At 46.4% G+C, this 25,549-nt stretch overlaps 1 protein-coding gene across 4 annotated transcripts in view; it reads right to left on the bottom strand.

Annotated features, from left to right (window-relative positions):
* GAB3 (GRB2 associated binding protein 3) overlaps positions 1–24,815 on the bottom strand; it is a 204,994-nt gene extending 180,179 nt beyond the window's left edge. For 3 of the 4 annotated variants that reach the window (XM_030209401.1, XM_030209399.1, XM_030209398.1), the window contains exon 1: positions 24,637–24,815. In XM_030209401.1, coding sequence (XP_030065261.1) covers positions 24,637–24,688 — 52 coding nt within the window. In that variant the 5' untranslated portion in view covers positions 24,689–24,815. Of the gene's footprint in view, positions 1–24,464; positions 24,546–24,636 lie in introns of those variants that run through there. The other variant, XM_030209400.1, reaches the window with a different exon arrangement.
* Positions 24,816–25,549: the final 734 nt, after the last annotated feature.

A 25,549-nucleotide genomic window follows, 5' to 3' on the forward strand; every position in this document is an offset into this window, starting at 1 on the left:
GCGAGGGACCCCAACCCCTGCCAGCCGAGGTCCTCTTTTTCCAGTGCAAGGCTTCGTTCTGTTTCTGTGAGTCTGATGTCCTGCACGTACAACGTGCAGGACGTCAGAAACCGAACGAAGCCAAGCACGGGAAGAAGAGGACCTCGGCTGGTGGGGGTTGGGGTCCCCCACCAGCAAAGGTAGGTGATGGCGGGGGAGGTGTCAAATTTGGTGGTGGTAGTGGCAGCGGGGGGGGGGGGGGGGGCTAAAATGTGCCCCCTCACCTTGGGCCCTGGACCCCTCCCGCCGAAGTCTGGCTACGCCCCTGCTGCCAAGTGCTTGTTAACACCAATAATTGTCAGTGCCTAATTAGGCACTCTACACAGAATTCCCTCCTATATCACTTAGGCACTACCTAAGATAAGGCTACCAACTGGATCCAGATTTGTAGGACAGGGCTGATCCAGCCTTGGGTTTACCCTCCGTGCATGCTGGGCCTTGTCTTGCTTTTCTTAAGGCATGCAATGAGGAAATCAGAACTACATGTCCCTGCATGCAACAGTGTAAACACAGGACTGGATCAACCCTGTCTTGCGAACCTGCATCCAGTTGGCATCCTTAGAAAAAAGTGCAGTTACACCTGTAACTGCCAGTTTCAACATCATGTGGCTCATAACTGCATCGATGGCACCTGATCGCACACCAGACTGGAGTGCAATTTTGCATGACAGATTATAGAACACTAGTCAAAAAGGCCCGTTTCTGGAACGAATGAAACGGGCGCTAGCAAGGTTTTCCTGGGAGTGTGTATGTTTGAGAGAGAGAGAGGGCCAGAGTGAGACCGTCTGTGTGACAGTGTGTGTGTGAGAATGAGAGTGTGTGACAGGGCCCCCTCCCCTGTTCCTAATGCCCCTCACCCCGTTCCCTCCCCTCCTTCCCACACTTTGGGTTCCTTAAGGCTTTCAAAAGTCTATGTACCCCCGTGGCCCTAACGCCCAGTATCCGGATACCCCACTGCTTTCCTCCTCACCCCTCCTCCAAGATGTAATACTTTCACTTCCTTCATTTTTTTGTAAAAAGTGTCCTATCTACCCTGTGTAGAAATGCTCGGCATTCAGATTGTGTTCCTCTGGTAAATTTTCATTTCTTTCATTCATTCAGAACTTGCCCCCCCCCCCCCCCCCCGCGAACACTTTCCTTTCCTTCAGTCTTTTAAAACTCTCCTATCTACCCTGTGTCCTAATGGCCAGCCTTCAGATTGTTTTCCTTTCCCAAATGTTCAAGTCTTTCAGGCCCAGATGCACTAAACGTTTTTCATCGTTAAATGAGCCCTTAAGGAAGAATTTCCGATCCTTTCCATGCACTAAAGCCTATTTTTCGACGGTAGTAGCAGCTAACGAAAACGGAATGTAGATGAGCAATTAGTGTGAAAACCCCATTGAAACGACATGCACTAACCTTTTCCGATTGCCTTTACGCAGGAAAAAGGCAGGAAAACTAACGAGAGGTCTGGACCTCTCGTTAGGACAGCTCTGTGCCAGGAAAAAGTGTTAAGTGAAAAAATAAACAAACTTTGAGCCAATCCCAGCGCATTAGCAGAGCTAAAAGCGCTGTGATTGGTCCAAAGGACCTCAGAAAACACATAAAAAAATAAAAATAAAAAAAGGATCGGGAGGGGGCAAGGGCGCTCATCAGGAGCGTCCTGTACGGACGGCCTTGCCCCCCCCCGCTGCTCCCCGCTGCTCCCCCCACCCCGAAAAAGCAAACTTCTAGAAGCCCCTGCCCCCCTCCCTTCCTCACTACTCTGTCACCTCAGCTCCGCCTCCCGACATCCTCCGTCCGCGCCCCGCCCCCTTTTGGGGTCGTCGCCGCCATTCCACTCCTCCATCGGGCCCCCCTTCCTCTTACCGGGCCCGTGCAGCGCCTCTCTCCTCTGTCCGAAGGCGCTGCACGGGCAAGAAGAACGCTGAATCAGCTGATGCCTGCCTTCGCGATGGCGCGTCTTTCTCCTGCTGCGCCCGCCCCTGTCTGACGTCAGTAACCTACGTAGGTTACTGACGTCAGACAGGGGCGGGCCCAGCAGGAGAAAGACGCTCTATCGAAGCTAGGCGAAGGCAGGCATCAGCTGATTCAGCGTTCTTCTTGCCCGTGCAGCGCCTTCGGACAGAGGAGAGAGGCGCTGCACGGGCCCGGTAAGAGGAAGGGGGGCCCGATGGAGGAGGGGAATGGCGGCGACGACCCCAAAAGGGGGCGGGGCGCGGACGGAGGATGTCGGGAGGCGGAGCTGAGGTGACAGAGTAGTGAGGAAGGGAGGGGGGCAGGGGCTTCTAGAAGTTTGCTTTTTCGGGGTGGGGGGAGCAGCGGGGAGCAGCGGGGGGGGGGCAAGGCCGTCCGTACAGGACGCTCCTGATGAGCGCCCTTGCCCCCTCCCGATCCTTTTTTTATTTTTATTTTGATTTGGGAGCCATGTGCTTGCGATTTGACTGTGTTTTGAACGTTTCTGGCATGCGCAGAGCAGCCAGCATAACGCTTGGCTGCTTTGCGCATGCTTTACGAGCCGATTACCGACGGGGATTGGTGCATCGTTCTTTCCAATACCGCACCAAACTTTTTGGGGCTGTGTTTTTGGAGCATGCTTCGTTATTTTAAATTCGGTAAAGGTTTTAACGTTTCTGATTTTTTTACGTTTGCTTGATGCATCTACCCCTCAGTCCTTCAGAACTCCCCCCTCCCCCCATTTAACACTTTCGGTTCCTTCAGTCTTTTAAAACTCTCCTATCAACCCTGTGTCCTAATGGCCAGCACTCAGATTGTTTTGCTTTGCCAAATTGTCTGTCACTGATGTCAGTGAGGTCAGTGGGTGCCTGCCTAGCAGACCACTTCAGGCAGGCACGGTCCCAGGCACATCCTGTTGGAGGTGAGAATTATTATATAGGAAGGGGGTAAGTAGCTCAGGTAAGATGTGGGCCAAACCAAGGCATTAATAAATGTCTCTTTTGCAAAGCAACAGCAATGTACGGCCACGTGTAAACTAAAAATATTTTTTGATAAAAGTCAACCAACACAGCAAAATGATTCACATATCACTATACTGAATGGCTCCCTTATTGTTTCATAAGTGTTCTGTGTGATTCTCAAAGACACAAACTTCCTGTCCTGGATCAGGGAGTAAAATAGAGAAAGGCAGGGATGCTAGCTGATTTGGAATGAGAAACAGGAAAAGAAGATGACCCTGTTCAGCAAAATCCTGGTCACACTATCTGCCTCTGGCTGCTCCAGATGGAGATGTATCTGCAACTCCTATGGCAGCCTGCCAGTTGTGGTTCCTGAACCTATGCCATGGAATTACTGATTAAATAAGTGTGAAATTCTTGCCACTTGTAAGTACTGACATCAGCTGGTACTGTTCTTGGTTAGGTGAGGACTAAGATATCCCAAAAGGGTAAAATAAATTAAGAAAGGCATAATCAGGCTAGACGTTAATGACATAAGCACAGAACCACAAAAAAAAGCTAAACTTAATAGAAGAATTACTACATAATCTGGTGGTATATTTGCAAAATATTATATGCTTAAATAGTTGACAAAGTCATCAGTCTTTTGTTTAACAAACTGCCGAAAGAACAAGAGTAAGTCAGACCTCAGACTGACTTTGCCACCTCCTGGCCAAGTTCCTGGTAGGGGGAACCTGCTGGTGCATTCCAAATATTGGTCTAAATCATGCCTGCTCATGTGACTTCACCCTACCTTCCTGTGCTGGGTCTCTGTCTCTCTCTGTGAGGCCAGCCCAGCACTTCCTTCCTGTGCAAAGTCTCTGTGTGTGTGCAAGGCCAGTCCAGCACTGCTTTCTGGCTGGCTCTGTCCCTCAGGACAGGTTCCTCAGAACACTGCAACCCCTTATCTTCCTGTTAATGCTTAAATGATTAGCTGTTTTAATCGTAGGTGCCAGAGGTAAACACAACAGAAATTGCTCCTCCCTGGCTACAATGAAGGAGCAAGCTCAATACCAGGGGTGCTCAGGACCCACAGAACTGGCGCCTACGATTTTAGTTCTAGTGTTCAAATAGTTTACCTCATTGTCTGATGCTGACGTAAATTTTTAAGTTTTAACCCATATTTCATTTTCTACCTAATAGTAGAAACGCACGCTGGTTACAAGAACAGTAATATTGTCTGTAGTTTGGTTATGTGGCTGGGTTAGCGGATGGATTTCACTGTAAAGAGGGCATGCCATGCTTGGAAGAGACGGTGTTAATTAATTTAGAGTGAGGATGTCAATTAAAAAGGAATAAGCAGACCCCAGAACAAGGGTACAAGTTCAGTCCATACAGAAGATAGATTTGCATACAACTGAGGTACTGTAGTATGTATGCAAATCCATCTTATCCATATTCTTAAGGGATAGTCCTGTAAACCTGACCTTTTTGCAGCCCTCAAGGACTGAACTAATGCACCCTTGCCCCAGAGAGATTTCAGTTGCCCGAGTTAAGGGACAGGGAACTTGATATACCACCTTTCTGTGGTTTTTGCAACTACATTCAAAGTGATTTACATAGTATATACAGGTGGGAGACGGGACTGGTGGTTGGAAGGCGGAGATAGTGCTGGGCAGACTTATACAGTCTGTGCCAGAGCCGGTGGTGGGAGGCGGGGATAGTGCTGGGCAGACTTATATGGTCTGTGCCAGAGCCGGTGGTGGGAGGCGGGGCTGGTGGTTGGGAGGCGGGGATAGTGCTGGGCAGATTTATACGGTCTGTGCCAGAGCCGGTGGTGGGAGGCAGGGATAGTGCTGGGCAGACTTATACGGTTTGTGCCGGGGCTGGTGGTTGGGCAGCGGGGATAGTGCTGGGTAGACTTATACGGTCTGTGCCCTGAAGAGCACAGGTACAAATCAAAGTAGGGTATACACAAAAAGTAGCACATATGAGTTATCTTGTTGGGCAGACTGGATGGGCCGTGCAGGTCTTTTTCTGCCGTCATCTACTATGTTACTATGCTATTTGTACCTGGGACAATGGAGGGTTATGACTTGCCCAGAGTCACAAGGAGCTGCAGTGGGAATCAAACCCAGTTCCCCAGGATCAAAGTCTGCTGCACTAACCACTAGGCCACTCCTCCACTTAAGACAAACCTCTTCTCCTACCCAACACTCAGCCAAATTTGGTTGCTTCTAATACCATCTTCAAGAACTGGTTCCAAGGCCAGGCCATTTTTTTTTGAAAAGTCACCCTAATGAAGAAGTGTTCCTAAACTGATCAAATATCTCTACTTGACCTTTTAATGGAAATACCTAAGAGAAGCCTCCAAACTAACATTTATTTGGATTTATTAACCATTTTCATTGAAGAGATTCACCCAAGCCGGTGTGCAATAGGTACAGTTTAACATCAAACTTACAATTTTGTTAACAGCATAACATAGTAAAATGACCAAACAGGGCCATGCCAACACGGTAAGCGCCGCAGGGGGGCGCCTGCCTTCAAGGGCGCCGCAGTTGTATTTTTTTTTTTAAACCTTACTCCTCCGCTCCATCCCTGATTCCCCGGCACTTTAAATTTACCTCGCTCTGCCTCCGACGTCTGCGCAGTGTCAGTGAAAGCGCTGCCTGTCTGACATCTCTCCACCAGCCTTCCCTCTGTGTCCCGCCCTCAAGGAAATGATGTCAGAAGAAGGCGGGACACAGAGGGAACGAACGAGCAAAGGGAAGGCTGGTGGAGAGACGTCAGACAGGCAGCGCTTTCACTGATGCTGCGCAGATGTCGGAGGCGGAGAGAGGTAAATTTAAAGCACCGGGGAATCGGGGCATGCGCGCGCGCCAACTGATGGTCTGCAGGGGGCGCCAGAGACCCTAGGCACGGCCCTGTGGCCAAATATAAATACAATGAAAGAGGAAAACAGCATATTGAAACCTAATAATAATAAGACGACCATAAAACAGGATAAAAAAAAATATACACATTTAATAGCACTGAAATTCAAACAACAGAGATATAGTACAATGTCAGCACAATAGTGACAGAATATCTAAAAAGCACACAATTAGAACACACAAATAACATTGCTATGATACTAATGGTTTTCTACAATACACCCTACCATATAGCTGATGGGTCAAGTACAGATATATAGATGGGGACAAGATACATGGTACAGAGTCAGTTGGGATAATTTGATGATTAGCTAAACTCAAGGCACGTTCTTTGTATAGCTAACCAAGATATAAGGAACTGGTCTAAGTTACAGAAAGCTTGTCCAGATGCAGAATGAGTGTATAGTCGGTCACCCTATGTATTAAAGGCTTGGGAGAAGAGCCAGGTTTTCCACCTGCTTCCTGAAGTACAGGTAGGTCTCGAGTTATATGTAGCCCCTCTGGGAGTAAATTCCAGAGTATGGGGGCTACTGCTGAGAAGGCTCGCTGGTGGGTATCACATCGTATACTTTCTTTTGATAAGGGACAGAGAGAGTGATGACCCTTGAGAGGATCTTAGAGATCGCAATGGTGTGTAGAGGACTAACTTCTTTTTTAAGTATTCTGGCCCATTTTATATGAGGACTTTAAAAATCAAAAAACATAGGGCCCTCTTTACTGTGGTGTGTTAGCGTTTTTAGCGGTTACTAGAGACACCCATATATTTCTATAGGTATCTTTAGCGTTAGCACGTGCTATTTTATTTTTAGCTTGCACTAAAAATGCTAGTGCACTTATAGCATGGCTACTAAACAGGGCCCAAAGAATTTTAAATTTAGTAGCATCTACCATCTATGCAGCTCCCATACAAGCACAGCCTGAATCTAAAATAATAATGGAGAGAAATATTTAACGTCATGAGAAATCTGTATCAGTTTGTAAACATATAGAGGCATATTTTCAAAGCACTTTGGGAGGCTAAGTTCCATAGGTTTCTATGGAACTTTGGGAGGCTAAGTGCTTTGAAAATGAGCCTGATAGTAACATAGTAAATGACGGCAGAAAAAGACCTGCACGGTCCATCCAGTCTGCCCAACAAGATAAACTCACATGTGCTACTTTTTGTGTATACCTTACCTTGATTTGTACCTGTCCTTTTCAGGGCACAGACCGTATAAGTCTGCCCAGCACTATCCCTGCCTCCCAACCACCGGCTCTGGGACAGACCGTATAAGGTAATTAATTACTCTGCACATCAGAAACCCTTGGTAGTGGCCCCTAGGGTAACCTCGCCAACCTAAAGACAGAGGTACAAAGTGATTAAAGCAAGAATTTGAACACTGAATGATGCTACCCACAATGACGTCATCTGATTGCAAGGGATGCTCCTTCTGAAAAGTTTGCTATGAAAATATTAAAAGTCTTTTTCTATGCTGTTCAAACACAGACAGCCTGGTAATTACTTTTGTGTAACCCTATTATACAGTTCTGAAATAAATTAAAACAAGCAGAATAAGAAAACCTGCAAATAAACATTATTTTCATGTCCTGATTTTTGAGCCTTTGTAAGTGCTGAGCCTGCTTAGTTAAAATCTCATTCATAAGGGTACGAATTGCATGCTGGTTTCTCACAGACAGGCTTAACCTGAAAAGGGAAGAAAGCAAAGTGACATGTTTGGGGCTGTAGAATTAGTTTTATTCTAATGAAGAAGGGCAGTAAACTCTCCAAAATCCAAGTGCTTCTGATACCCCCCCTATTTGGACTACTTCAGGCATTTTTGAAGGACTGAGGGAATTATTTTAGCAATAAGGTTTTCCTTCAGCATGAAGCACTGTTTAGAAAGCTACAATTCTGACAGTAAAAGAGGTTTTCCCATTTCTGTTAACTGTGTCCTGATCCTCTGTGACCCATTTAACTTGTTTTACAGTCCATGCTTTCCGGCTGGAGATATATCGGTAAACAGGACTGAATTATACTGTGGATGCTTTTCAGGCTCCTCTGGCTTTCATTGCGCCAGTTTAGGGACTATCTATCCACTGACAGTATCATAAAGACATTTGGGGGGGGCAAGAGGGGCATTTTCAATATGTCATTTTGCGTTAAACTTCCCGAATCTGAACAGGAAATACATTTTTTTTTTAAATGGCCACCAGGGGCGTATCTGCGTGGGGCCTCAGGGGCCTGGGCCCCCGCAGATTTCGCCCTGGACCCCCCTACCGCTGCCAACCCTCCCCCTCCGTTGCTGTCGCCTACCTTCGCTGGCGGGGGACCCCAACCCCCGCCAGCCGAGGTCCGCGTCCTCCTGCCTGTAAAAGAATTCCGTCAGCTGGCGGGGGACCCCCCAACCCCTGCCAGCCAAGCCGAAAGTTTCTTCTGAGTCTGATGTCGCTGCACGTTGTACGTGCAGGACGTCAGACTCAGAAACAGAATGAAGCTCATTCCGTTTCTGAGTCTGACGTCCTGCACGTACAACGTGCAGCGACATCAGACTCAGAAGAAACTTTCGGCGCCAGCTTTAGTGGAAGAAATGAAAGGACCTCGGCTTGGCTGGCGGGGGTTGGGGTTCCCCCGCCAGCTGACGGAATTCTTTTACAGGCAGCCGCCAGCGGCAGGAGGACGCGGACCTCAGCTGGCGGGGGTTGGGGTCCCCCGCCAGCGAAGGTAGGCGACAGCAACGGCGGGAGGAGATTGGCAATGGCAGCGGCTGGGGGGAGGGGGATCGGCAATGGCGGCAGCGGGGGGGGGGCTATAATGTGCCCCCTCACTCTGGCCCTGGCCCCCCCTACCGCCGCAGTTCAGATACGCCCCTGATGGCCACATGCTAGATGGTTTTGCGCTCTGTGCGCTTACCTTTTTGGTCCATTATAAAAAAAAAAAACCCCAAAACATCCAAGTGCAAAATGCACAAACTCAAGCCATTGGGATGTAGGAGGAGCCAGCAATCTTAGTAGACTGACCACACAGACATCTCAGGAGAGCAATGGTGCACCCTAGGGAGCAGCACTGAAGTGGACCATATAAAATCTCCCAGGTACACATCTCACTGTCACCCCGTTATCTTGTCCGCTGAGCCCTCCAAAACCCACCACTACAATAGCCCTTATAGGTCAAGGGGTCACTTATATGTGGGTACAGTGGGCTTTTGGTGAGTTTTGGAGGGCTCATAGTTTCCAACCATAAGTGTGACAGGTAGAGCGATATGGGCCTGGGTCCCCTTCTCTACAGTACACTGCCCCAAACACTACACTACTCCAGGGACCTGCTAGCTGCTCTAATAGAACAGGCTATAACATTTGAAACTGTTATAGAGGCTGGTAAGTACTATTTTTTATTCACATCTTTGGCGGGTGGGAGAGGGGTCAGTGACCACTGGGGGAGTAAGTGGGTCATGCCTGATTCCCTTCAGTGGTCATCTGGTCATCTAGGGCACCCTTTTGTGTCTTATTCGTTCTAAAACCAGGTCTAGATCAAAACATTGAAGTTTTAGCCCTAGATGTTTTTGTTTTGTCCCATTACGGCTATAAAATGTCCCAAGTGTTAGGCGAGCCCCAAGTCTGCCCCTGAAACACCCCCTTGTGATTTGAATGTATTGCAAAATAGGTTTCAAAAATACCGATTTGGACATTTTCAGAAGAAACCTGCCCAAATGATGCTTCGTGACACTTTTTGGACGATTTTCTCTTTCAAAAGTGAGCCCCCAAGTAGGTCTCATTTTCAGGTGAAGTAACCCAAGCAGTTTTGAAAGTTTGCGCACCTCACCTCTGGCTAATTTTTTTAATTGAGCCAACAGAAAATGTTATCAAAACCTGTAAATAATCCAGCTTCCCTCAGGAACCAACATAACTAACGAAATTCTGTACCACAAAGTTGCATTTATAAAAACAATCCTATTAAAAAAAAAAAAGAAAACACCACCCGTCTCCCACAAGCTCCATGAAGTAGCCTTAATGACATAAAACATGAAGACCCTCCCTATCAAATAAGTCTTCTCATTGGTGGAGAATGGGATAAAGCCTTGGGAACAAAAGCGAACAGCAACAGATTATACTGGGGATTTCACAGCATTCCAGCTCCACCCAAATTATTTAGTCAAGGGAAATGGTTTTGCTGACCATATTGACACCCGGCTTGCCAAGAAAAGCAGCAGACTCTTAAAAATGTGTTTTTCTTTAAAAAGAAAAAAAAAAGAGCTTTGTGCCAGAGAGCTTGAAGAAAAAAAACAATACACTGAATATAACAATTCTGTCAGCTCTGTAGACAGGCACTTGAAGTGAATACTCTGTAAACCGCTTTGGGTTAAACTTTGGTTTAAGGAAAGTGATATATGGGTAGAAAATGGCAGGACATAACAAGGCTTTCTCACAAAAATCCTTCATGTAGGGAAATGTAAACTTTATACACTTCATAAGACAAAAAAAAAATTACCCAAAGTATTTGCACACGTTGATTATCTAAGGGTTCCATTTATCTCATACATAGTAGATGACGGCAGAAAAAGACCTGCAAGGTCCATCCAGTCTGCCCAACACGATAAACTCATATGAGCTACTTTATGTGTGTACCTGACTTTGATTTGTATCTGCCATTTTCAGGGCACAGACCGTATAAGTCTGCCCAGCACTAGCCCCGCCTCCCCCCACCAGCTCTGCCAACCAATCTCAGCTAAGCTTCTGAGGATCCATTCCTTCATGTTTATCCCACGCATGTTTGAATTCCGTTACCGTTTTCATCTCCACCACCTCCCGCGGGAGGGCATTCCAAGCATCCACCACTCTCTCTGTGAAAAAAATACTTCCTGACATTTTTTCCTGAGTCTGCCCCCCTTTCAATCTCATTTCGTGTCCTCAAGTTCTACCGCCTTCCCATCTCCGAAAAAAGGTTCGTTTGTGGATTAATACCTTTCAAATATTTGAACATCTGCATCCTATCACCCCTGTTTCTTCTTTCCTCCAGGGTATACATGTTCAGGTCAGCAAGTCTCTCCTCATACGTCTTGCAATGCAAATCCCACACCATTCTCGTAGCTTTTCTTTGCACCGCTTCAATTCAGTTTTAAACTCTCCCCCCCCCACCCCCAAAAAAAAAAAAAAGAAAAGAAAAACATGCAAACATCCAGTGCAACCTGCTATAATACTACAGCTATAATACTACAGCTTTATTTAGATTTAGTCCATGCTTTTTCATTGGTAGGTCAAAATTGTGTGCCTTCAGGGGATAGGGCAAAAACCTACTGCACCTGAAATTAAATTTATACTTGAGACAACAGAGGCTTGGGACTCCCTGCGACATGGAGTGCCCAGTGGTTCCCAATCCTGTCTTAGGGGACCTCCCAGCCAGTCAGGTTTTCAGGATATCCGTGATGAATATTTAGAGATAGACTTGCATGCACTGGAGGAAGTGCATGCAAATCTCTCTCATGAACATTCGTCACAGATATCCTAAAACTCCAGCTGGCTGGGGGTCCCCAGGATAAGGTTGGGTACCTCTGCACTAGGCTACTCCTTCACCTATTAGAGCCTGAAGATGGTTCAGGACAGTTCTGCACAGCTGTATACATCATAGACATGTAGATGTGGAGGAATGGCCTAGTGGTTAGGGTGATGGACTTTGGTCCTGGGGAACTGAGTTCGATTCCCACTTCAGGCACAGGCAGCTTCTTGTGACTCTGGGCAAGTCACTTAACCCTCCATTGTCCCATGTAAGCCGCATTGAACCTGCCATGACTGGGAAAGCACAGGGTACAAATGTAACAAAAATAAAATAGATACTATTGGAGATTCTACATGGAATGTTGCTACTATTGGAGATTCTACATGGAATGTTGCTATTCCACTAGCAACATTCCATGTAGAAGCCTGCGCGGCCACATTGGTGATCTGCAAGGACAGACTTCTACATGGAATGTTGCTAGTGGAATAGCAACATTCCATGTAGAATCTCCAATAGTAGCAACATTCCATGTAGAATCTCCAATAGTAGCAACAGTGGAGGAGTGGCCTAGTGGTTAGGGTGGTGGACTTTGGTCCTGGGGAACTGAGGAACTGAGTTCGATTCCCACTTCAGGCACAGGCAACTCCTTGTGACTCTGGGCAAGTCACTTAACCCTCCATTGCCCCATGTAAGCCGCATTGAGCCTGCCATGAGTGGGAAAGCGCAGGGTACAAATGTAACAAAAATAAAATAATTTACAACTGGCTCTGCATAAAGCAATGGTGCTGCCCGTGGGAACTCCAGAGGTAATTCTGTCAAAACAGTAGAAGAACCCAAGCCTGCCTGTTTAAAGTTTTAAAAGGCTCAACAATGGATAAAATTTGCAGGGGATAAAATGTGCAAAGTGAATATTCTAATTATGACAATTGCCCAACCGGCTACACCTCAGCACCTTAAAATAGCTGTTCCAATGGGATGTGCTTTCTAATTTTGCCTCAAATAACTTATGTTTGGATAAAATTACCAGCGATTACACTACCACAAGTTTAACTTGCTTTGCTCAGATGAAAATTAAATGCACATTGGCCAAAGAGAAGAACTCCGCCTTATCTGCCTAGAGATCTCTAAATTACTGAAGGTGAACACTGCTGGTCAGTACCCACTGACCGTTCATCCCTCCTGTCTGAATGGTCTTTATATTCTTATAAAACTAAGATACAGGCTATGAACCTGGCTGTGGAGAAAAGCCCTAACTTCCAACCCTGTCTATCACATGCTGCTTTCACATTCCTGAATTTTTAATGATTGTTGTGAGTCATACCAAAAAACTTCTTAGCAACATGGTAAACGCTGGACAGATCACAGCTGCTCATGTGCTTTTTATTCCAAAACATTAGCTATTAGATACTCACAGCACTGTACACAAACACAGGCGACAGTCCCTGCTTGAAAGAACTTACAATCTATTCAAAACAAACACGAGATTAAAGAATTGCATTTAGTACATAAGTATTGCCATACTGGGAAAGACCAAAGGCATTCTGCTTCCAACAGTGGCCAATCCAGGTCACAATATACCTGGCAAGATCCCCAAAAAGTACAAAACATTTTATACTGCTTATTCCAGAAATAGTGGATTTCCCTCGTCCATTCAATAACGGTCTATGGACTTTTCCTTTAAGAAGAAGTCCAAACCCTTTTTAAACTCCGCTAAGCTAACCGCCTTTACCACATTCTCCGGCAACGAATTCCAGAGTTTAATTACATGAGAATGATTAAAAACAACATGGGTATTAAAACAAGTGAATAAGGGGTTAAGATTTAAAGCAGCCTCCAGCTGTTAGCCTGGATTTGAACAGGGCTAGAGATTAGCATGAGGTACAGACTTGGAAAGTCTATTCCTGGTGTACAGTGCAGCAAGGTGGAAGAAATGGAGTTTATAGCTGGCCATGGAAGAGAAAGGCACAGATAAGAGTGACTTATCTGATGAGCAGAGTTCCCATGAGAAGCTTAGAGAGAGATAATGAAAGAGTTACTAAGGGGGCTGCCAGATTGAATGTAGGGCCGCCAAGAGACAGAACCGGGCCTGGGGCAGAGCTTCCTCTGCCACCGCCCCCAACTCAGGACACAGCTGCCGCCCACCCACTCAGAACACACGCAGCTGCTAGTTCAGGCCACCCCGCCCCTGCCCTCTACCTTTCAGTGTCAGTGTGTCTGCTCCTCCCCACCCGCCAATGGGGGGGGCTTGGCGCCGAGGTCTGCCTGTCCTGCTCTTGTATGCTGGGACCAGGTTATAACCTAGTCCTTGAACAGGAGCATGAAAGAGACAGACCATGGAGCTGGGCCCCCTTTGGAGGCCCGGGGAATTTTGCCTCCCTACCTCCTCAGGGCCCCTGATTGAATGCACTTGTAGCTTGCATGGAGGTGTAGTTAAACCACGAGTTAGGACACCATACAAATCAGATACTGATCACTACACAGTTCATGCACCGAATTGATGAGTCTTATGTGAATATACATTCAGCAAAAGACAGAAAGAGGGTAATTTTATAACAGAACAACTTTATGTGCCTTTACAAAATCCTAGAGTAAGCGACAGACATTTTACCAGTTTGAGCCAGAGTAAATGTCTCCCTCTAGATTATTCATGTATGCACATAGATTAATTTATTTTATATCTATGTGCGTACTTTTCAACTTGCTCAAATTCTGCTCCCATACACACCTCACAGCAAAATACGTATCATCTTGGGTGGGTATTTTATAAGAGGCCACATAAGCTTGAAGTAGGTTGCTAAATGTAAACAGGTTGCAGCAGAGATGTACAGAGTGCTGCACATACCACCGAACTATGGTACGGGAAACAATGTATTACATAATAGCATTTTCGGAGAACCCTCATCCACACCCTTGTCACCTCACGTTTAGACTACTGCAATCTGCTTCTTGCTGGCCTCCCACTTAGTCACCTCTCCCTCTCCAGTCGGTTCAAAACTCTGCTGCCCGTCTCATCTTCCGCCAGGGTCGCTTTACTCATACTACCCCTCTCCTCAAGACCCTTCACTGGCTCCCTATCCATTTTCACATCCTGTTCAAACTTCTTCTACTAACCTATAAATGTACTCACTCTGCTGCTCCCCAGTATCTCTCCACACTTGTCCTTCCCTACACCCCTTCCCGTGCACTCTGCTCCATGGATAAATCCTTCTTATCTGTTCCCTTCTCCACTACTGCCAACTCCAGACTTCGCGCCTTCTGTCTCGCTGCACCCTACGCCTGGAATAAACTTCCTGAGCCCCTACGTCTTGCCCCATCCTTGGCCACCTTTAAATCTAGACTGAAAGCCCACCTCTTTAACATTGCTTTTGACTCGTAACCACTTGTAACCACTCGCCTCCACCTACCCTCCTCTCTTCCTTCCCATTCACATTAATTGATTTGATTTGCTTACTTTATTTCTTGTCTATTAGATTGTAAGCTCTTTGAGCAGGGACTGTCTTTCTTCTATGTTTGTGCAGCGCTGCGTATGCCTTGTAGCGCTATAGAAATGCTAAATAGTAGTAGTAGTAGTCTCTTGTAACCAGAGCTAATATTGTGATGTCATAATGCCTCAGGCCACCAATAAGAGCCAACCTCATCAGTGATGTCACAATGGCTTGATTGTCCTATACTTGGCTCACTTTTATTACATAGCTCTTTGAGCAGGGACTGTCTTTCTTCTATGTTTGTGCAGCGCTGCGTATGCCTTGTAGCGCTATAGAAATGCTAAATAGTAGTAGTAGTAGTAATTTTTACAATGAAGTAGTTGCATCTGCTGTAATTACTCTGGAGTCAATTTCCAGAGGAATTAGGTATCTAACTTTGGCAGCTGTGCACCTAAATAAGCACTTCTGAAAACTGACTAGGTGGAGTTAGAGGAGGTGTCTAGGTCCTTATTTACTGCTCTGATCCGTTCCTGTTGATTGCACTCTAGGCTAAGGCTGATAACTGGATCCAGATCTGCAAGACGCAGTTGATCCAGTCCTAGGTTTACCCCTTCGCATGCTGGGACCTTGTAGTTCTGCTTTCCCCATTGCATTTCTTAAGAAAAGCAAGACTACAAGTCCCAGCATATAAATAGGGGTAAACCCAGAACTGGATCAACCCTGTCCTGTGAATCTGGATCCAGTTGGCAGCCTTATTTCTAGATCTTCTTGGATGTTTATTATTCATCTTTTTAGCATATGCCTTGTTTTATTAGTCATTACTTTTCATATTCTTATAATAAGTCACTAAACGTATATTTTTATGCACTTTTATGCATTCTTATTTTCTATGCATTTTTTTTGTTACATTTGTACCGCACGCTTTCCAACTCATGGCAGGCTCAATGCAGCTTACAGGTACTTATTTGTACCTGGGGCAATGGAGGGTTAAGTGACTTGCCCAGAGTCACAAGGAGCTGCAGTGGGAATTGAACTCAGTTCCCCAGGATCAAAGTCCACTGCACTAACCACTAGGCCACTCCTCCACTGTTGCTACTATTTGAGATTCTACATGGAATGTTGCTATTCCACTAGCAACATTCCATGTAGAAGTTGGCCCTTGCAGATCACCAATGTGGCCGCGCAGGCTTCTGCTTCTGTGAGTCTGACGTCCTGCACATACGTGCAGGACGTCAGACTCACAGAAACAGAAGCCTGCGCAGCCTTCTACATGGATTGTTGCTATTGGAATAGCAACATTCCATGTAGAATCTCCAATAGTAGCAACATTCCATGTAGAATCTCCAATAGTATCTATTTTATTTTTGTTACATTTGTACCCTGTGCTTTCCCACTCATGGCAGGCTCAATGCGGCTTACATGGGGCAATGGAGGGTTAAGTGACTTGCCCAGAGTCACAAGGAGCTGCCTGTGCCTTCAGTGGGAATCGAACCCACTTCCCCAGGACCAAAGTCCACCACTATAACCACTCCTCCAGTAATTGTATACTCCTTTTAATATGTAAACTCCTGAAGCAGGCGTTTTTAGCCGAAACACGGCTCCGTGTTGAGTTTTTTTTTTTTTACATTTTTAAATAAAGGTTGATTATCTCTTACTCGCCTCCATGGTGTCGTCGAAGTGTCGTGTTGATCACGCTCCTTTTTTTTTAATCTTTACCCTTGTAGCGGATCTAGTTTCTCGACTTTTGTTGGTTTTTTTACTAGATCTTCTAGAACCCATATTTACTGCTTTTGTGTTCTTATTTGGCAGATTGAACTACTCTGCTCCCATCTCACCCAATATACCAGAGATACCTCTGGCTAAGTTCTGGGGTGGATATGGGGGGGGGGGGGGGAGGTGGAGATAGGGTCAGGTTTTGATCCTTGTGAGGGGGGGGGGCTGGGTGATCCTATCAGTGGTGTGCGAGTAGATTGGGGAGATAGGAGATACCAATGAGGGGGGGAGGTTTGGAGGCTTGGCTAAGGTTTTTCCACTAATTTTTCCACATTGAATGCACGTGCAGATACTATAGCCCTGGTGCATCCTGAGCAGCAGGTGGTGCCCTTTGTGCTAACTGCAAGACATTTGCTCACCTTGCTCCCATCCAAACACTACCCAGACTTTGCACTTCTCAAAAATCAAGTCTGTATTTAAGGCACAGTAAGTGCAAAAACTTACTGCACTTTCATAAAAATTCTCCACAAAGATGGTTGGCAGACATGGCCCACAGATTTTGTTCCGTGTTTCCTTTTATCAAGGCAAAGATACAACTTAGAATTAAAGCATGATCTGGTTAGAAAATACGTTTTATAACAACATGGAAAGTCCAGTGGTTCAATATTCAGCTCGTGGTTTTTAAACGCCAGCTGCCATGGACTTTTTATACCCATACCTAGATATTCAGCACCAGATATTACCTGGATTCTAGCACCGAATATTCAGGTATGACCAGCGACTCAAACTTATCCGACACCAAATGATAATTAGCCTGGATTCGACTTACTGACTTAATGTACCGCTCAACACAACCAAGGTCTTAAAGCTATTTACAATAAAATAAACAAACAATTCAAATACTAATGCAAAACAATAAGCAGATCAGTTAAACATTAAAATAAAAAAAAAAAAAATAATATTTGATTTACACTCAACTCAAACAACAAGAGCCTTTAAAAACAATGAATAACTAGCAATTTGACCAGAATGGGTGTTATATCATCAAATTTCTTTTTTGCTGTCACCAATCTGGCTGCTGTATTCTGAATCAATTACAGCCTTTTCAAACTATTCTGTGTCAATCCTCAGTATAAAGAATGGCCTGTATGGTTTGTTGTTCAATAGCGTTTGTTACAAACAGTTGTACTATAGATAATGTGCTATTTGCTGTTACTTTGTGGGTCTTTATTTTCTCTTAATAAAGCAAAATTAAAAAAAAAAAATGAATTTCCTGGCCTAATTTTATCTAGGCACCCAGTTAGTGAATATTACTGATAACCGGCTAAGTCCTGTTGCCACCCCAAACATGCTCCGGGACCTCCCCAGGTGAAGCTCTGCTGAATACGGAACAGGTGAGCACTGGCTCAGGGCACCAAGCTTTAAGGGCGCTGAAGCCTGCCTCACTGGTCCGCCTGCAGTGGTCATTCCCTGCTTCCAGCTAGCAGCAGGTCTCCCTCCTACACCCATGTCCAGCATCTCCTCTCTCTCTCCCCATCCTCTGCTCCCCGATCAGGCCTCTCTCCCTTGCTCTCTCAACCCCCCTCCTCCCCCGTGTTCCAGCAGCTCCCCCCTCTCTGAAATCCCCCTTCCCCCGTTGTACCTTTAAACAGCGGTTTCTCCCCTCTAGAGGTGGCCAACAGCATTAACAATTCACAGAAAACTGTCTCCGCCACTCCAGAAGCCTTCTCTTTACCACGTTCAGCCTCTGTGGAAATAGCAAGTTACATGGGGAAGGCTTCTGGACTGGCAGAGGCAGCATTCTACATAGTAACAAAGTAACATAGTAGATGACGGCAGAAAAAGACCAGCATGGTCCATCCAGTCTGCCCAACAAGATAAACTCATATGTGCTACTTTTTGTGTATACCTGACCTTGATTTGTACCTGTCCTTTTCAGGGCACAGACCGTATAAGTCTGCCCAGCACTATCCCCGCCTCACAACCAAAAGCCCCGCCTCCCACCACCGGCTCTGGCACAGACCGTATAAGTCTGCCCAGCACTATCCCCACCTCCCAACCACCAGCCCCACCTCCCACCACCGGCTCTGGCACAGACCGTATAAGTCTGCCCAGCACTATCCCCACCTCCCAACCACCAGCCCCACCTCCCACCACCGGCTCTGGCACAGACCGTATAAGTCTGCCCAGCACTATCCCCGCCTCCCAACCACCAGCCCCGCCTCCCACCACCGGCTCTGGCACAGACCGTATAAGTCTGCCCAGCACTATCCCCACCTCCCAACCACCAGCCCCGCCTCCCAACCACCGGCTCTGGCACAGACCGTATAAGTCTGCCCAGCACTATCCCCGCCTCCCAACCACCAGCCCCGCCTCCCACCACCGGCTCTGGCACAGACCGTATAAGTCTGCCCAGCACTATCCCCGCCTCCCAACCACCAGCCCCGCCTCCCACCACCGGCTCTGGCACAGACCGTATAAGTCTGCCCAGCACTATCTCCGCCTCCCAACCACCAGCCCCGCCTCCCACCACCGGCTCTGGCACAGACCGTATAAGTCTGCCCAGCACTATCTCCGCCTCCCAACCACCAGCCCCGCCTTCCACCACCGGCTCTGGCACAGACCGTATAAGTCTGCCCAGCACTATCTCCGCCTCCCAACCACCAGCCCCGCCTTCCACCACCGGCTCTGGCACAGACCGTATAAGTCTGCCCAGCACTATCTCCGCCTCCCAACCACCAGCCCCGCCTCCCACCACCGGCTCTGGCACATTCTGTGACTCCTTAATGCTGATGGCCACCTCTAAAAGGAGAAAACCCTGTTTAAAGGTACACCGGGAGAGAGAATGAGAGAGGGAGAGAGAGGGAGGGGGGACGTTGAGAGAGAGGGTGGAGCTGCCATTAATGTTCATGCACTGTTTGACTTCACTCAATAAATTAACACCACATCCCTCAGCAAAATTTCACTACAAGTCTTCACTCAAAGCTGAGAAAAGTGTTCTACCACCTCTCAAATAAAATGAAATAAAATCACTGTCAGTCAAAATAAATGTAAAAATAATAATGAGTAAAAATACCTCAAATGTCCAGGCAGTGGCAGCAAGTAAAACATCTTAGGGCTTCTTTTACAAAGTCACGCTAGCAATTCCCCTGCAGCAAATGAGAGGCAGCCCATAGGAACTGAATAGGCTTCCTCTCATTTGTCGCACCTTGGCAGTGCGGCCTTGTAAAACAGGCCCTTTGTGCTTACATTGATCGGATTCCATTTTCCCCATTGGTCTCAAAAAAACCTCCTTATAAAATTTTATATTTTTATCATAAATGTGCATTTCATTCCACACTTTAATCCCATCAACAATCTTCTGGATTTTCACCATAATATCAAATGCTATATCAAAAACATCTATATTACAATATACTAACTTGTTAGCTCATGGATAGCACACAGAGGGGTATTTTCGAAAGAAACGTCTAAGCTGGAATTTGGACATCTTTGTAAAACGTCCAAATTCGGAGAAGGGGAAAATGTCATTCTCGAAAAAAGATGGACGTTCATCTTTCGTTTTGAAAATACCTAGGACATCCTTGGATCTGGACATCTTTGCCTTTCGGCGATTTTCAAAATCAAAGATGTCCAAGCCAAATATGTCCAAATGCAAACCATTTGGACGTGGGAGGAGCCAGCATTTGTAGTACACTGGTCCCCTTGACATGCCAGGACAGCAATTGGGCACCCTAGGGGGCACTGCAGTGGACGTCATAAAATGCTCCAAGGTACATAGCTCCCTTACCTTGTGTGCTGAGCCCCCCAAAACCCACTACCCCCAACTGTACACCACTACCATAGCCCTCACGGGTGAAGGGGGCACCCAGATGTGGGTACAGAGGGTTCTCGTGGGTTTTGGAGGGCTCGCTGTTTCCTCCACAAATGTAACAGGTAGGGGGGTATGGGCTTGTGTCCACCTGTCTGAAGTGCACTGCACCCACTAAAACTGCTCCAGGGACCTGCATGCACTGTCACAGACCTGAATAGGACATCTGAGGCTGGAAAGAAATATTTTTAATAATATTTTTTTGAGGATTTGGAGGGGGTTAGTGACCACTGGGGGAGTAAAGGGAGGTCATCCCTGATTCCCTTCAGTGGTCATCTGGTCATTCTGGGCACCTTTTTGTGCCTTATTTGTAATAAAAACAGGACCGGGAGAAAACGTCCAAGTTTTACTCACGGACGTCTCTGCTTTTTTCCATTATGGGTCAAAGATGTCCAAGTCTTAGGAACGCTCAAGCCCCGCCTTCACCATGCCTCCGATACGCCCCCTTGAAATTTGGACGTCCTTGCGACGGACTTAGACGTCCAAAATTGGGTTTCGATTATACCGATTTAGACGTCACTGAGTGATGGACATCCAAGTGCCGATTTATGTCACTTTTTGGACGTCCATCTCTTTAGAAAATGAGCCTGTTAGTAATATAGATGCACTAACTGGTTAGGACAGGAATGTCCACTCTCCACCCCTGACTCACCCCCTCAAAAAATATTTTTAAAATGATTTAGCGCGTACTTAGCGCACACACATTCTCAAACTCCCACGAGATGCCGTAGTGTGACCCAGAGTGCTCCATTTTTTTTTTGCTACATTAGGCATCCAGTCGAGCCTATCAGAGCTTAGCAAAAGGGCACCTATGGCTTGGTATGACCTGTGCCTTAGTCACAGCATGAAGGAGACTCGGGTTCAACTCTATCATCAAATGATTGGCCTCTACGGTCTGTACATGTTATAGAGGAGGGGGAGAAAAGACAGCTGCCGCAGTTCAAGGGGTCTATTTACGAAGGTGTGCTGAAATGAGGCTTGCGGTAGTGTAGGCGTGGGTTTTGGGCGCACGCCAATCCATTTTTCAGCACGCCTGTAAAAAAAAAAAAAGGCCTCTTTTTTTTTCCCCTCGAAAATGGATGTGCGGCAAAATCAAAATTGCTGCACATCCATTTTGGGTCTCTGAGCTTACCGCCAGCCATAGACCTAGCGGTAAAGAATTTGGGCGGTAAGGACCTACGCGAGTCAGATGCTACACGCGCCAGAAAATAAAGATTATTTTTCAGACGTGCGTATTGGATGCACGCCAAAATCCAAATTACCGCAAGAGCCATGCGGTAATCGGGCGGTAAGTCAATTTGGGCGCGCGTTGGGTGCACGTAGACGCTTACGCGGCTTAGTAAAAGAGGCCCCTAGTGACTTCTACTGGCCCATGCACAGCAGCAAGGGGCTAGTCTTGCAAACCTCCCTCCAGCCCTGAAGTTAACAAGTGTCTGTGTTGTATGAGCATATTGAGAGTGAATGAAATATATAAAATGTGGATAAAAACATTAGGAAGAGACAAGTCTGGGTACACACAGCGAAAGCTCCTAAGCAAAAATCCATAGTAAATGGGATCAATAATGATCAAGCTTCTTCATAAATTATAGATGGGCTGGATAGGAATGATTGAATTTCTTGTGCATACAGCGTGGCTGAATAATTTATGGCAAGCATCCCAGATGCTCAGAAATCAGCTAAGAGCTTCACATCAAAAATTAGATTTTAAATTTCACTTAAAGCAGCCGTTCTGGTCAATGTCTTTAAGTAATTTAGTTGGTGGTTTAGACAAACAAAATCATTTTGAGGACCCCCCCTCCGTTTTTTTCCCTAATTATTACTTTCCACAGTAGTACAAGTGCTTAGCCTTCACCTGTTTTAAAATAGGGTCACGATAATTGTTCTAAGTGAAAGAGGCTACTGCCGTTGCAATGACCTTATTCAAACTCAGTATCATCATGATATGAATACTTAACAGCTGAAGAGTGGATTCAAAAAGAGCCATTTATGGGAATGCATGAGAGGTTGGGAAGGGGGAAAGCACAACAGTATAAGTTGCAACCTGGCATTTAAAAAAAATAGCAAATTATAAATACAACAATATATTGGTCCAAAAACAAAAGACAGGTAGGAATAAGCCTCAATCAAGAAGGAAAGTAGCCAGGGAAGTAGCCAATTGACATTTTAAAGCAATCTAGCTAATGCTGCAGCATTAGGAAACTAATTGATAAAAGTGAGTTCAAAACTCTGCTGCCCATCTCATCTTCCGCCAGGGTTGCTTTACTCATACTACCCCTCTCCTCAAGTGGCTTCACTGGCTCCCTATCCGTTTTCGCATCCTGTTCAAACTTCTTCTACTAACCTATAAATGTACTCACTCTGCTGCTCCCCAGTATCTCTCCACACTCGTCCTTCCCTACACCCCTTCCCCTGCACTCCGCTCCATGGATAAATCCTTCTTATCTGTTCCCTTCTCCACTACTGCCAACTCCAGACTTCGCGCCTTTTGTCTCGCTGCACCCTACGCCTGGAATAAACTTCCTGAGCCCCTACGTCTTGCCCCATCCTTGGCCACCTTTAAATCTAGACTGAAAGCCCACCTCTTTAACATTGCTTTTGACTCGTAACCACTTGTAACCACTCGCCTCCATCTACCCTCCTCTCCTCCTTCCTGTACACATTAATTGATTTGATTACTTTATTTTTTGTCTATTAGATTGTAAGCTCTTTGAGCAGGGACTGTCTTTCTTCTATGTTTGTGCAGCGCTGCGTACGCCTTGTAGCGCTATAGAAATGCTAAATAGTAGTAGTAGTAGTCTCTTGTAACCAGAGCTAATATTGTGATGTCATAATGCCTCAGTCCACCAATAAGAGCCAACCTCATCAGTGATGTCACAATGGCTTGATTGTCCTATACTTGGCTCACTTTTATTACATAGCTCTTTGAGCAGGGACTGTCTTTCTTCTACGTTTGTGCAGCGCTGCGTACGCCTTGTAGCGCTATAGAAATGCTAAATTGTAGTAGTAGTAATTAGAATTTACAGTACAAACGTTTAAACCAAAACTACTGAAAATGGATTTTAATATTGATGTAAAAGGATTTTACCTGAAAGTGTATATAACATTTACCAAAATGCAAAGCAAAAAAAAAAAAATTCCAGAGAGGGATACTGTAAGAGGCTCCTCTGTTAGATTACTGAGTAAGTTTACTGTAGGCAGATGTCCTTTTCTTTTTTTTTTCTGAAAAGGACAAGGCTTCCTCATTTGACAGGCAAAAACAGAGCAGCAGCAGCCAGAAAATGCTAACTTCAGTACAAAAAGATAGCAAACGAGAAGAAACACTGGCAGGGCTCCCAAACATTTGAGGAGAACATAGGGTTACAAACACTAGTATTCAGATCAACTCTCTCTACTGCAAATTAAGTGCATTACTTAACATTTCTGTTCCAGCGGGTTGGGTAACAAGAGGCAACCCCCCCCCCCCCCCTCGATATAGGTTTTACTGGACTACACAAGCAAGCAGAATCCAGACAACTGTTTAGCTTCAAGCTGATTTTAGCTAATAAGGAGGTCATTACTTATTTCTGCCTAGAGCCTCTTCCTCGCAGGCCCGGGAGTGTTCGTTTCCTATGTTTTGCGATACACACCCCCTTTTGGTTTTTTAAAATATGGACAGACCGACACACTGCAGACTATCAAATGAGGGGGCTCCGCTGCACTTGCAATTTCTATTCAGGCTTGTTTTGGTGGTTGGGATCCACCTCCCAATAGTTGCAACTTTTTACTAGCTGCCACTTATTAGAACTCCTAAAAATACCCCCCTGTCCGTTGCAGTCGCTGGGACAGAGCCAGCAGGCAGAGCCCCAGAGTTATCTTTAGCATAGTATGAAGCATATTCAAATTCTATGTAAACGTCCCACAGGGTTTCTTTTAGTCAACACTGGTATCACAGGAAGAGCAGTGATGGGGGGGGGGGGGGGGGGGGGGGGGTTGGGTCTGTCCTGAACAAAAATCAATTGTAGCATCATAACAGAAAGAGGTTATTTCCATTGCAAAAGACTAACTGAAACCGAAATGTGGTTTAGCTGAAATCTGTTGCATAACTAAAAACAGGTCCTCGTGAGTCTGGTGGGCGATCACTTCTACAGATAAACTTACTTTTTTAACAACAAAGACCGTGTGCAGGAAGGATGACACCGAGGGAACACTCGAGCAGACAGATCAAACTGTACGTACATGCACTTTCAGCCCAGCCAAGCTCAGCTCTGCATCCCAAGGAACAGCTCGAGCCGGAGGCTGATATAACATCTCGGGGAAACAGGTTACTTACGTATCTTTTCAGCTTCTTCTCGGGAGGGGATTTGATGAGCCAGCCGGTGCATACCACGTCCCCCGCACTCATCGCGGCCCCCTAACGAAGAGAAAAGAGAAAAAACTCCAGGGTGCAAAAAAAAAAAAGGCACAGCCAGCAGCGAGAGAGCGCGATCGGCTCCCTCCAGCCGCTTTGCAGCGCTGCCTCCTCTCTACTGTGCCGAAAGGAGGAAGTTCTGACATTGCTCATAGCCCCGCCGGGCTCCCCTCCGCCCAGCGAAAACAATGCGCGAGAGCCGGCACGTGACCACGGCCCCGAGCTGGGGATAAACAAAAACAAGGCACGTGCTGCGGCTGCTTCTTAGTCCCGCAGCAACAAAAGCTCTCGGGCCCTGACGGGTGGGGGCGCTGCGCGAGGCACCAGATCCAATCAATCATAGTAACATAGTAACATAGTAGATGACGGCAGAAAAAGACCTGCATGGTCCATCTAGTCTGCCCACGATAAACTCATGTGTATACCTTACCTTGATTTGTACCTGTCTTTTTCAGGGCACAGACCGTATAAGTCTGTGCAGCAGTATTTCCCGCCTCCCAACCACCAGTCCCGCCTCCCATCACCGGCTCCGGCACAGACCCCGTATAAGTCTGCCCTCCCCCATCCTAGCCTCTCAACCACCAACCCCTCTTCCCCCCCCCACCCCCCCCCCCCGCCACCCAATTTCAGCTAAGCTTCTGTGGATCCCTTCCTTCTGCACAGGATTCCTTTATGCCTGTCCCACTCATAGGGTTACCATTTTGTGTCCTCTGAAAAAGAGGACACATGTCACGCCCCCTACCCCGCCCCCGCCACGCCTCATGCCACGCCCCCTTCCGGTCGGGTTCCGCCCCCCCCCCCCCCCCGTAACATAGTCCCCTCCCCCCCTCACTTA

The sequence above is a fragment of the Microcaecilia unicolor genome, chromosome 7 (assembly GCF_901765095.1).
Source record: "Microcaecilia unicolor chromosome 7, aMicUni1.1, whole genome shotgun sequence".
NCBI lineage: Eukaryota > Metazoa > Chordata > Amphibia > Gymnophiona > Siphonopidae > Microcaecilia > Microcaecilia unicolor.